This window comes from Ranitomeya variabilis, chromosome 6, assembly GCF_051348905.1.
Source record: "Ranitomeya variabilis isolate aRanVar5 chromosome 6, aRanVar5.hap1, whole genome shotgun sequence".
NCBI lineage: Eukaryota > Metazoa > Chordata > Amphibia > Anura > Dendrobatidae > Ranitomeya > Ranitomeya variabilis.
The window spans coordinates 317,440,574-317,453,392 of record NC_135237.1 but is presented as its reverse complement, the minus strand read 5'-3'; the positions used below and the strand labels follow the sequence as shown (position 1 = coordinate 317,453,392).

Below are 12,819 nucleotides of genomic sequence, written 5' to 3'. Positions count from 1 at the left end.
GCTTTTCACTAACCCAGCTCTGATGCAGCGTTTAGTCTAATAATCTGACCACTTTTGTTAGCAGGTGATATTTAGTAAAATCCTGAGTCTGAGGCGGCCCACTCTTTTCTTAAATAAAAAGGGCAGCCCCAGCCTGCTGATAGATATTCTTTAAAGGGGTTGTCTGCTACTTTGACAACCTGTTCTTAATGCCCAAGTAAAATAAGAAAAGCTTATACATTCCTCCCCCAATGGCGCCAATCCAGCAATGTCGGCACCGTGTCCTATCTCCCGGAATTTACATTTTACGTGAGTGCTGCAACCCATTAGTGGCCACTGACCTGCTACAGCAAGCATTTGGAGATCCGGCTTCAGTTCGGGAGGTGGGTATAATCTTTTTATTTTTATTCCGGAGACTTGGACTATTAAGAAGGGGCTGTCCAAGTAGTAGTAGAAGTTTAAATCTCAGTACTGCTCAAAGTACATCTGATAAGCAAGCAGGAATAGTCTGGCTTGGATGAAGTATATATAACAATACTCATTTTTGGACTGAAATGGATTTGCTGTCTCCAAATGTTTGGGACAAGTACCATCCATTGTGGGTACAGTTGGGACCATTTTGAAAGAAGTGATCTTATAGTTCAAGTGTTTCTCTGGCTAAATCACTTCTTACTTTACCAACATACTTTCACTTGACTTCCTTTCCGCTTGTGTTAACAAGAATAAAAGATGAATTATACTTTTATATAAACCAATATTTATTAAAGATTTTTGGGTTTTATTACTGATATAGAAAGCAATATAGCAGAAACAATTTATAAAGTATCATCACAAGAGACAATCTATATGCAGTAAATTTAGAAAGATGGGGAAGAACCCAATGTGCTAGGATTTCTTCTGCTGTATCCATGAGCCACTGCCAGGGGTGTAAAATATACATAATTAGGTATGCCCCCCATCAACAATTCTAACCCAACAGCTAAAATTCAGAAAAAGTCCGAACACTTGATAGAGGAGAAAAGACCAGAGAACAAGAGGGACTCAGGTGTGTAGGCCTGGAGGTGGTAAAGGGAAAGATTTGGTGAAAAATAAAAAGGAGGCCAGAGAGCAAAGAAGGTTGTGGAGGAATAAGGTACGTAAAGCACCAACTTACTCTACTCTACTATATATTATGCTATATATTTTTGCAAAGGGAAAGGAATCAAGTAGCTTTCCATCTTTAAATACCCTGATATATTTATGTAGCCAACCATTAAAGCAAGACCGTTTCGATTTTGAAAGAAACTCATGGAAACGGTCAATCTTGGTCTTTAGCCATCAGTGACTCAGTTCAGTAAAAGTGTTCCATGTCTACCATTCAGTCCCCAATAGATGGACACTCCACTGATTTCCATTGTCTTAGGTCCCACTCCACTAGCTGCCGCTAGTGCCTAAGAATTACCTTTTTAATTTTGGAAATCGGTCTGGGGATTAGGGAAAAAAGTGCATTCTGCGGTTGCGGCCAAATCAGTGACCAGGTTATGTATTACCAAAATGGCTGTAAAGCTACAGTGTGAAGCATGGTACAATCATAACACGTTACTTGGGGCTCATACAAAATCTTCATTTTATTATATAGTCATTTTTTAGGGAACAGTGAAATAACATTGAATGGCTGTAAATTCCCATTATTATCTTATTTAAATTCCCATTATTTTCTTAAGTCAGGTAAGAATTGTATTTATCGTTATTGTGCCACTGTTCAGTGCCCAAAGGGAGTCAAAGATTAGACACTTGTGTACTCAATGGTATATTCAATTTATGCAACTGTATTTTAGAGTATGGCCGGTGATGGGATTGCATTGGAGCCATAATACAGCTTTGTGTGGTTGGATACTAGTGTAATAATATAATGCTTAGAATTACAACAATATTTTGCTTAGCTTTAAGGCGTTGTATGCAAAAAGAAGCCAAATATGTCTGTCTGTCTTGTATATTTTGGAAATATAATTTGGTGTTTTTCCCAGAACAGTGCCTTGTCTGTCCATTTACTGTGTGTGAAATTGTGTTTAGGCCCATTCATTAGTGTGGTTTACATATGCAAATATTCAGCTTACTACTCAATTAATATAATTGCTTCTTGCTGGTATCAACATTATCAAATGTAATATATTGTCTTAAAGTCTTTCACATTGTACAGTTTTAAAAGAGAATTTGACAATATTCTTTTCTCTGCCATTAGGTTCTAAGCTTCTTCTATCGTTGGGTGCTTACTGTTGGTTTGGTGGTTTTTGCTTTTTGGCCAGTGCTGATGAAGTTCTGGATTAAAGGAAAGGTATAACAAAAAACAACATTTGTATGAACCATTGTCCCCTTTACGGTTCCAAGTAGTTCTATAATACACAGTAAAACAGTTCATTGAATGTCTAGTTTATTTATCAAGAGACTCATTTTCGGGTCCAGTTAGACATTCATCCCGACAACATTACCATCCTTGGTTTTCGGAATGTTACGTGTCCTAGACTATATGATCAGCAGCCTACACTACGTGTTGTTTGTAAAGCTTTCTTTTCCGTTCACTTGCTTCCCCTGCAGAACCATGCTTAGAAAACAGTAGGATTGATTTTGCTGTTCTGTCAGTTCTTCTTGAATACATGATCTCCCACAGTGCTCTTACCGATATTTCCTTTTTTTTGTCCTTTTGCAGATAACAACTGTGAGTTGGGTTCTCTTATGCTTGCTGCTGGCGGTGTTTCCCTTGATGCCTGTTGTTGGAAGGGAGCCCAATATCACTCTGGTGTAAGATCAACATTGTCTTCTTAAAAGCTTTATATCACATTTAGTATGCACTGATTCAGCGAGCCTTGTCAGACACGTGAGCGATTGTGGCGTCAGGGGGGAAAAAGGATGTTATTTCAATAATGAAACGACTTTCTTGCTTTGATTGAGCTCCTGATGGTTATTCCATTGTGCGTAAAATAATCTTGAATCATTTATAATCTGGTGTTTTTTGCTTGTTTGTATTTATTTTGTTTGCTTGTTTATTTCATTATTATTATTTTTTATATATTTGAGAGCGACAAACAACTTGCACCTTTAAAGGAGCCCTCCATTATTATTATTTTCTTATATACAGTAACTGCACCCCACCTGATTACAGGCTGCACTTCATTTATACATGGTGTACTTCATTCTTGGTCAGCCTCTTTTTTCAGACAACACCTTGATTCCTAGCCTTCATCCTACACGTTAGTCCCACATCCTCTGCTGTAAATCCCATGAAACATCACTACAGCATCACATGGTCAGCTTGAGCCACTACATCTCTATTTTCTTTCGGGATACTGTGATTAGCCCTTCCTATAGCCTCTCCTAAATAAAATAAGAGTGTACGTATATAGTGATGGAGATTGAACTATGAGATCCTAAATTATAACTATGTGATGTTGGCAGAGAAATGAGCAGTTTTGATGAGATTTGAATTCGCCAAATCACTTAGATTTTACCAGAAAATTTGATTTGCAGCAAATTATTTCTACACCAAATCAATGTCGCTTATTTTTCCCTGGAGTCCGCTTACTTCCGCTGCTCACTGTCTCCCATACTGTCCTTGGTCCATTGTCTTACCGTTGCACACTGCATGTTCACTCTAGGCCGGGACTTTTGGCCATTACTGGGCCCAGGAGGACCCTGCGCAGGGTTGTTTTGGGCCTAATCATGGCCAGAAGTCCCAACCTAGCTTGGAGATGTTAGCGGAAGTTACCAGTCAGATAAGTATTAGTTATTTTGTGTTTGTTTTCTATCCTTTTGCCAAACCCCATTTTGCTGAATTCGGGTTGAGTCCATTACAAAAAAAACTTCATTCTGGAGCAAGGATTAAAATTAGAGTAGAATACAATTCCACATGAATACATTTGCCCAACTCTAGAAAGTAGCTATGTAGTCTTCATCCTCAACTATGGCATTGGTTTGTGGAAGTTCTGGTAACTTGGTGAAATGGTTACTTTTACACTTCAGAGAACATAAAGCCATGTAATTGTGAAGGGGATCACCATGTGATCATATTACCTAACTGGAGAGACATATATTCAATCTTATGATCAATTTTCGAATTAAAAGGAACAACTACAGATAGTAATACAAGCTAAAAAATGAAGTATAATCACTGGAATTTTTATTTAAACTGAAGACCTTCTGCAATTGCTGCTTCTCTACTGATTCTGGAACAATTTTTTCTTTTATATTTTTATTCTCCTTTCCAATATGCCACTTTTCCCTTCAACCAACTGGGCAAATACCACATAATTTCTCTGTGGGCATTTTCTTTTTCTCCTCTATGATGTTGCCACAGGGCATCATAGAGGTGAAAAAGCAAATGTCCATAGAGGTCTCAGCTGTAAACTTGTTGAGCATGTTCTCTTTAGATGAGATTTGTCTCATGTGAACACGCTGAAAAACTCCACAGTCGCTGCTATTGGAGTGCTGGAGAACAGAGAAGCAGCAGTGCTGCAATGCCAGTCCGACTGTGTTAAATGCAATGATCTATAAGGCTATGTTCACATGTTGCATTTTTTGTTGCATTTTGTTATGCAAAGTAAAAGCTGCTTTTTACAATACAAAAAAAAATTAATTATAAGTTAGTATGCATACAAAATAGAAGCATATTCACACTGGCCATGAAACAGTTAAAACCTAAGACAGAAACAAGATGATCATATACCCTGCTGTAAGTAAACAAGTAAAAACGAAATTGCATATAAATTACGTACTTTGTAAACACTATGTTTGACTAGAAAAAAGCATAAAAGCCATCCGACCGGCTTCAAGGTGTCCCAAAATCGGATTGATTGCAACCTCTAATTTTAAAACCTTACCATGTCAGAAACCTCAATGTGAATAAGGGCAGAGCAGGACTGGGTCCTGAATGGATAATCCGCAAATGGGAAGCTACCGTATATACTCAGGTATAAGCCGACCCGAGAATAAGCCGAGGCACCTATTTTTATCACAAAAACTGGGAAAACTTATTGACTCGAGTATAATCCTGGGGTGTGAAATGCAGCAGCTACTGGTAAATGCTCCATAAAGTTGATGATGGGCCCATAAGATGTTCCATACAAAAAAAGCCCCATATAATGCTCCATAAAGTTCAAAATGGGCCCCATAAGATGCTCCATACAAAATACGCCCCATATAATGCTCCATAAAGTTCAAGATGGGCCCCATAAGATGCTCCATAAAAAATACACCCCTTTTAATGCTCCATAAAGTTCATGGTGGGCACCATAAGATGCCCATATAATGCTCAATACAGTTTATGCTGAATCCCATATACCTTATATTGCTGCTGCTGCGAAAAAAATGAAATACTCGCCTCTCGTCGCTGACCGCTGCTCCTCAGTGTCGCCGTCTCTCTGCACTGACTGTTCGGGCAGAGGGCGCACACTAATCATGTCATCGCACCCTCTGACCTGAACGTCACAGTCATATGACGCGGAAGAGATCGCAGCGGTGGAACGGGGAGAGGTGAATATCGCAAGTATTGGGGGGCCTGAGCAAGTAGCTTTCCATTCGAGCTAATGATGGACGGCGACGGATCCGTTGCTGTCCGTTTTTTCAACGTACAAAAAAAAGTTAGTGTTGTCTCCAGCCGCCGGACAAACAATTTTGGGTATCCCAATAGCGCGCCAGTGTCCCCGCCTACTCGCAAATTGTGAAAAACTGATGTGACGGATTCGTTTTTTTGACGGATCCGACTAGCGGATCTGGCTAAATAAATTGGAGCATGCTCAGTTAAAAAAACGGAATCCGTCGCCGGATACCATCATTTGACGGATCCGGCGCCCATAGCTTTCCATTCGAGCTAACGATGGACGGCGACGGATCCGTCGCTGTCCATTTTTTCAACGTACAAAAAAAAGTTACTTTGTTGTCTCCAGCCGCCGGACAAACAATTTTCGACGGATCCGGCAAACGACAGATGAAACGTGAGGCCATCCGTCACAATCCGTTGCTAATACAAGTCTATGAGAAAAAAACGGAACCGGCGGCATCCGTCGCCGGATTCTTTTTTTCTAAGTTTGACGGATAGCGACGGATAGCAAAAAACTGATGTGTGGAAAGGAGCCTTACCCATGTGCTGGGTATCCATTTAGGACCCGGTGCTGCTCTACCCTTGTTAACATTGATGTCATTTTGACACGTGGTAAGATTTTAATGCTAGAGATTAGGACGATCCTGGTGGGATGGCTTTTATACTTCTTTTTTTTTGCCCTACCTTATTTATATGCACTATTGCTTTTACTTGTTTACTTATAGCAGGATATATGTTCATTTTGGTTCTGTCTGGGGTTTTGTCTTTTTACTTGGCAAGCAAAAACTGTGAGATTTCAGAAATCTCATGCAGTCACTTGGTTTTCTTTCCCTGACTGAATTGGAAACTGCCATGTTTTTGAAAACTGCAGCATGTCAATTCTTTCAGTGTTTTTTTTCACCAATAGAAAGCAGTGAGCAAGTGCAAAAACACAGCAAAAGTGCTGTTACTGGTTTTTACAGCGATGTTTGGTGAAGAAAACACAGGCGCACAGCAAAATGTGAAACTAATTTATTTTTGTGATCTTGTTTCTCCTGACTATGTACAGATAATTAAATTAGTGATAATTAAAGTAAACAATGCCAGACCAATTCATCTTCCCCCTGCAGCTTTTACGTTTGCAATTGTGCATTTTTTCATGAATGCATTTAAGCTTAGTTCACGGCTGTGCTTCATGCATATATCCAGCTTTTTTGTTTAGAATAGTCACTATTTTTGCAGGCATAAAAACACTTTTTTTTACTAAATGATTTGATCAAATTGCCCTTTTTCCCCCAAAATGTTTTCTGGTTTCACATACACCTTGCATTGATGGCCTTACACCTTGCAAAGCTGAACTTTGGGATCATGAAAAACGTAGCATAAGGCCGGTTGCACACGTCCTGATATTTCAGGTACCGGAGATATCAGTGTCCATGTGTATACTACGTGCGACAACCATGTGCCACATCAGTAACATTGACGACCGCTGGGGAAGTAGCGCTATTGTAAGCGCTGTTCTCCGGCAGCTGGTGCTGAAGCCGGTTGTCATGCATTCTCCCCTGCTCTGCTGAAGAGCAGCGATAGCAGGAGAGAATGAATGAATGAGAAGCAGCAGGCACAGGCTCAGTAACTAGCGGTGACGTCACTGAGTCTGTGCTCGCTGCCACCATGAACTCCTGTGACTTCAGGACCGTGGGAGAATGCAAGTAATGAGGTCATGGCAGTTCAAGCTCTGTCACAGTGACCTTATCACTTGCATTCTCCCACGGTCCTGAGGTCAGGGTCAATCCACTGTGTGTCAGTGGCCCCCCTCCTGAACTATGAACAGTACTCCTCAGCCGGTCCCCCTGCTTGATCTTGCGGAGTCGAGATTCCGCCAGGGAGACGCCATCATGATCACCATACACCAGTGCCAGAGCCGCAAAAAACTCAGCCACTGACCGTAGACATGGAGAACCAGTCAGCAGAGAGAAGGCCCAGGATTGGGGATCACCCTTAAGAAGGGAAACGATGATTCCTACCCTTTGTTCCTCACTCCCTGATGAACGAGGGTGGAGCCTGAAGTATAGCTTGCAGGCCTCCTTAAAAACCAAAAATTTCTCTCTCCCTCCAGAGAACCTGTCAGGGAGAGAGATATCTTGGGTCCTGGTTGAGCCTGTACCTGAGCCGAGGACCAGAACCCCAACAACTGCTGCAGCTGCTGCACCACCTCACCATGCAGCTCCTTAAGCTCAGTGGTGAGAGTCTGGAGCAGTTGGGCAAAGGTCTGCATTTGGGCCATGGCTCACCAGAAAAAATGTGACGGTCGGTGTTATTGTCATGATGTGACCGAAGCGGTGTGACACGAGCTCACGATTGGTCGGTCACCAGACGGCACAACACACCAGGGGACACCAGGAAAATTTTAACAACTGTGGGCCCTGCCGGTAGGGAACGGGGAATGGACACCTCCTGCACTCACCTGAGGATGTGCTCTGCTCTTACTAATGTCCCGATATGGGTTATTTCACCCTGTCGCCGAGCAGGATGCCTAAACCCTCACTTGCCCTCCTCCTATACCTAAGTTGGGAATTGGCAAATGAGAACACTGGTCCCACCGCTGCACTAAGACAACACAAGGTAAGGTAAGACCGACACTGGAAGGGACAGGGTATTCAAAATACCACACTTAGCTTTCTGCTGCAAAGCACCACACAGCAAGATAACGACACCAGATAAACTGAACACAGCTGTAGAACCACTGCTCCCAGAAAGCTCCTTCTCCCAGCAAGGTCGCTGCAGAATGAACTAACACCGACAGTCAGCTGATGCATCAGGTGACCTCTTGAAGGATGGTGGGAGTGGTCACCACCCACATCAGCTGACCCAGCAGCAATGCAATTACACCAACAGGTCACCGGGGAAAACTGCTTTAACCCCCGACGACCTGAAAGGAAAAAAGTTTTAATCTGAGGGAAACCAGATCTGCCACAAATCCCAAAATGGTGACAGGTGACCCCACAAATAACTTCAACTTTGCTGTATATTTATTATTGCCAAGGGGGAAGGTGGGGAATGCAGGGCTTTATGCTGAAGTTGGACCTACCAGGTTATCTAGTCGTTGCAGGTTGTGTAACTACTACAAAACCACTATCTGACTTTTCTGATTGATATTTGATACTTGTGTTGGAAAGTGTACCTTCATAATTAAAGGATACTAAAAAGCATTTGCAGGATATAGATAAGCTGAGAGTAGAAGGGATGGAAGGGGGCTGCTCACTAGCCCCAGTAGTTATAGTAAGCCTATATTCCCGCATTCGCTATGAAGATGCTGCAAGGGGTTTATTGGAACAGATGAGTAACGATCCTGCTTTTACTGAGTATATTTTTGAAGCTTTGTGTTTCATTTTGAGTATTGATGCATTCCAGTTTTGGTAAATGTGGTGACATCTAAAAATGTGCAAAAAGCCCTTGTTTTTTGGTTTAGATTTTGGTGTAGATTTTGACACTGGTTGAGGACCCAAATTCCTTGAAGGGGTATTCCCATCTCCAAAATCCTATCCCAATAAGTAGTACGTGTAATAATATTATTAGCAAATACTCCCAGTTAGAGATGTAATATAGTTTTTCTGATTCACGATGTTTTCCTCATGTGCAGGCATGGCACATGAGGTCTTTAGGTATCCATGATTACGACCACTGATATAGTGACAGTTAGCTAGTTGCCAGAGGTCGCAACCATGGATATCTAAGGTCCTGCAATGCCTGCACATGAGGGAAGACATAGTGAATCGGAAAACTATACTACATTTCTAATTGGAGGGATTTGCTGCTATTATTGTTAATAGTACACCTACTGCATATTAGGTTGCTTTCACGCTGCGTACTTTACTATGTTCAGTGGTCTCGGTTTGATTCACACCCCCCCCCCCCCCCGACAGGGCCACTGAACATGGTGAATAATGCAGTGTTAAAGCACACTTAATGGACGGGTCTGCTGGAGTAAGATGCGTCTCATTCATTAAAAGGCGCATCTTAGAAGTGCAGTACACCTTCGGTAGAATTGTTACTCCAGTCAGGGGCTGGAGTACATTTCTGCAGTAAGTTACGCCCCTAAAATTAGCCTATATTTGCGTAGCACCCCAGCCAATCAGCTTTTTTGATTCCGCCGGCGGCAGGATGTGCTCTGTTGTGTAGCGAAACTATACCGCCCTGTACACTGCATAGTGGCCACAGTAAGATAGTGCAGATCCTTGTCTATTCATTTGATCCCATTGATCTGATATAAAGTAGCAGATAGCCCCCTAAATAGATCGGACCCTTGGCGTATGGGGCATATGGAAAGCTTTTATCCACTTATGGAAATAAACAGCACAATGTCCACTACAGACTGGGTGGTGTTGGATCTGCTCTGGTGTAGAATCCATGTAAAAAACGGTGTGTGACCAGTGAGATTCTGACCAAAGTCCTGAGAACATAATATATCCATTCACATTTCTCAGGAGATGAAAAGATGTCTTAGGAATTAAAAGGTTCATGGAAGGAAAAGTTATTGGAACATGCTTATTTCCATTCACTGCGCTGCCAGTCACTTCTTAATTCTGTTTTTAACCGAAATGAATTAAATTATTGCTGTACATTTTTCTATGCTCTGTAAATCTGCTAGCTTCCAACCCCCCATAAAAAAATCAAATCAATATTAGGACTGCATAAGTGACGAATTGTATTCAGGAACACGGCAGAAATCTTGCTGCTAACAGATTGAAAAAAGAATAACGGGGGCAGTGTGCTTTCCCAGCAAGTGTATTAAAGGCATAACCGTATAAAATAGGTTTATTGTGATAACTGAAGTGGCCCTTTTATTTCATGCTATAGATATACCCTTTATTTTATCACAAGTGAATATAGTACAATTGTTTGCCCTGTAGCAAGCAATCAAGCATGAGCAGCACAAAGCCGCTTTTACAACTCTCTTAATCTGTGTATAAAGGAAATTTGCTGTAGCGGATTTAAAGGCCATCACCACCGAGTGCTGAACAAGACAAAGCGGGAACATTTTTCTGGTATAGTTGGGTCATGACAAAAGATCTAATTATTGCTGGTTTTGTATTCTACAGATCATTTCTTCAGTATGCTAATATTGCTATTGGAAAATGATTGATTAATTCTTTTCATAGTAAAAAATAAATAGAAAAATGTCAATTCAGCTCACCAGTTATGTGTTAGGGATGTGTATCCCAGGAGACGTCCGGGGTAGACCGTCTGTGGTCTGGGCGGGGTGCACGGAGTATGCGCCAGTATGGCTTCCAGGTCAAATAGCTCAAATTGGTCCAAAAGAATATGTTCTCCTGCACCAAAGGAAAGTAGTTCAATCTTAGCCTTCAATCATATAGGATAAAAAAATATGTATGATTCTGGGTTTTTCTACACGAAATGCGTAAGCCTTGTCGGTTTTCTTTTTTAATATCTGCCCATTCTCCCAGATTTTTAATCCTATATGATTAAAGGCTAAGTTTTAACACTTTCCTTTGGTGCTGGAGAACATCTTCTATTGGACCATTAGGAGCAATTTCATAATGAACGATATCTCAAAAGTAAAGAAAGACAGTCACCAAAATGGTGACATTCTTGAATGCTTCAACTTTTTCAGATCGGAAAGTTGGTGGTGGTGATGGGTGACGCGTGACGCATCGCTTTGGTAGTGAATTTCTCTAGAAAATCAACTAACATAGCGTTATTAATTGTCATATTAAAACAGTGATTTTGTTCTGTGCAAAAATACATATGTCATCCTTGAGAATTATAATCAGTATCTACTCACATTTTTTATTTATTGGCAGCAGATCCTGTTGCTCCAAATATGATAATAAATTTGCCAACTGCCCTGTGATTAATGGGAGACCTGTTTGGAGGGTGTTTGTTTTAATATTCTGCAGCTGAATGTCTGCTGTGTTCATCAGAAAAATCAATCTAAAAAAATAATCGCACTTGTAAAGTAATCTTTCAGTAGGAAGATCAAACCTCCTGAGTCATCTACAGTGGCATGTAAAAGTTTGGGTACCCTTAGTCAACAGTTAAGCAAGTTGAAGATGAAATGATCTCTAAAAGGCTTAGGGTATGTGCACACGTTGCGGATTTCCTGCGGATCCCCAGTGTTTTTTGTGGTGCAGAAACGCTGCAAATCCGCAAGTGATTTACAGTACAATGTAAATCAATGTGAAAAAAAAAACACTGTGCTGATGGTGCGGAAAATTCCGTGCGGAAATGCTGCAGATTAAAAGAAGTAGCACGTCACTTATTTTTTGCGGATCTGCAGCGTTTTTGTACCCATTCCATTATAGAAATCCACAGGGGTAAAAAACGCAGTAAATCCGCAGCAAATCCGCACCAAAAACGCACAAAATCCGCACGTGCGTTTTCTGCCAAGAGATGCAGAATCCGCACCAGAAATTCCTAAGCCTAATCCGCAACGTGTGCACATAGCCTTAACCCCTTAAGCCCCAATGGTGGTTTGCACGTTAATGACCGGGCCAATTTTTACAATTCTGACCACTGTCCCTTTATGAAGTTATAACTCTGGAACGCTTCAACGGATCCTGATGATTCTGACATTGTTTTCTTGTGACATATTGTACTTCCTGTTAGTGGTAAAATTGATTTGATATTACCTGCGTTTATTTGTGAAAAAAATGAAATTTTGCGAAAATGTTGAAAATTTTGCAATTTTCCAACTGTGAATTTTTATGCCCTTAAATCACAGAGATATGTCACACAAAATGCTTAATAAGTAACATTTCCCACATGTCTACTTTACATCAGCACAATTTTGGAACCAACATTTTTTTTTTGTTAGGGAGTTATAAGGGTTACTAGATGGCAGCCCGATTCTAAAGAATCGGGAGTCTAGAATCCATATATACTTTATTTATTCAAATGTAAGAATAATACAATTAATAAATAATAGTAAGAAAGAACAAAAAATGGCTGCACTCACCAGCTCTTGACAATTCTTGACAGTACGGCACATTTCTGATTGGTCGCTCGCGGCAGGCGGCAACCAATCAGAAAAGTGCCGCGCACCACGAAGGCATATATCTTTGTCCACCCTGAGCGGGTGTAGGACGCTGGTGACGTCACTTATCTCCGGACATTATCTCCGGACAAAGCCACGGAAGTTGGCACAAATTGCCGGAAGTAGTATTCTAGGCAATTATATATTAGATTTTAATGTTATCAGTGTTTACCTTTGAACGTTTATATTGTATTGTCCTGTCACCAGCCATGTGTACGATTATCGGCCGAAAGCC

The 12,819-nt window shown here is 41.0% G+C and overlaps 1 protein-coding gene across 2 annotated transcripts in view; it reads left to right on the top strand.

Moving 5' to 3' along the window:
• PIGN (phosphatidylinositol glycan anchor biosynthesis class N) overlaps nt 1-12,819 on the top strand; it is a 477,253-nt gene that overhangs the window by 268,585 nt on the left and 195,849 nt on the right. For both annotated transcript variants that reach the window (XM_077269733.1, XM_077269734.1), the window contains exons 17-18: nt 2,201-2,293; nt 2,666-2,757. In XM_077269733.1, the coding sequence (XP_077125848.1) occupies nt 2,201-2,293; nt 2,666-2,757 (185 nt within the window). The remainder of the gene's footprint in view (nt 1-2,200; nt 2,294-2,665; nt 2,758-12,819) is intronic.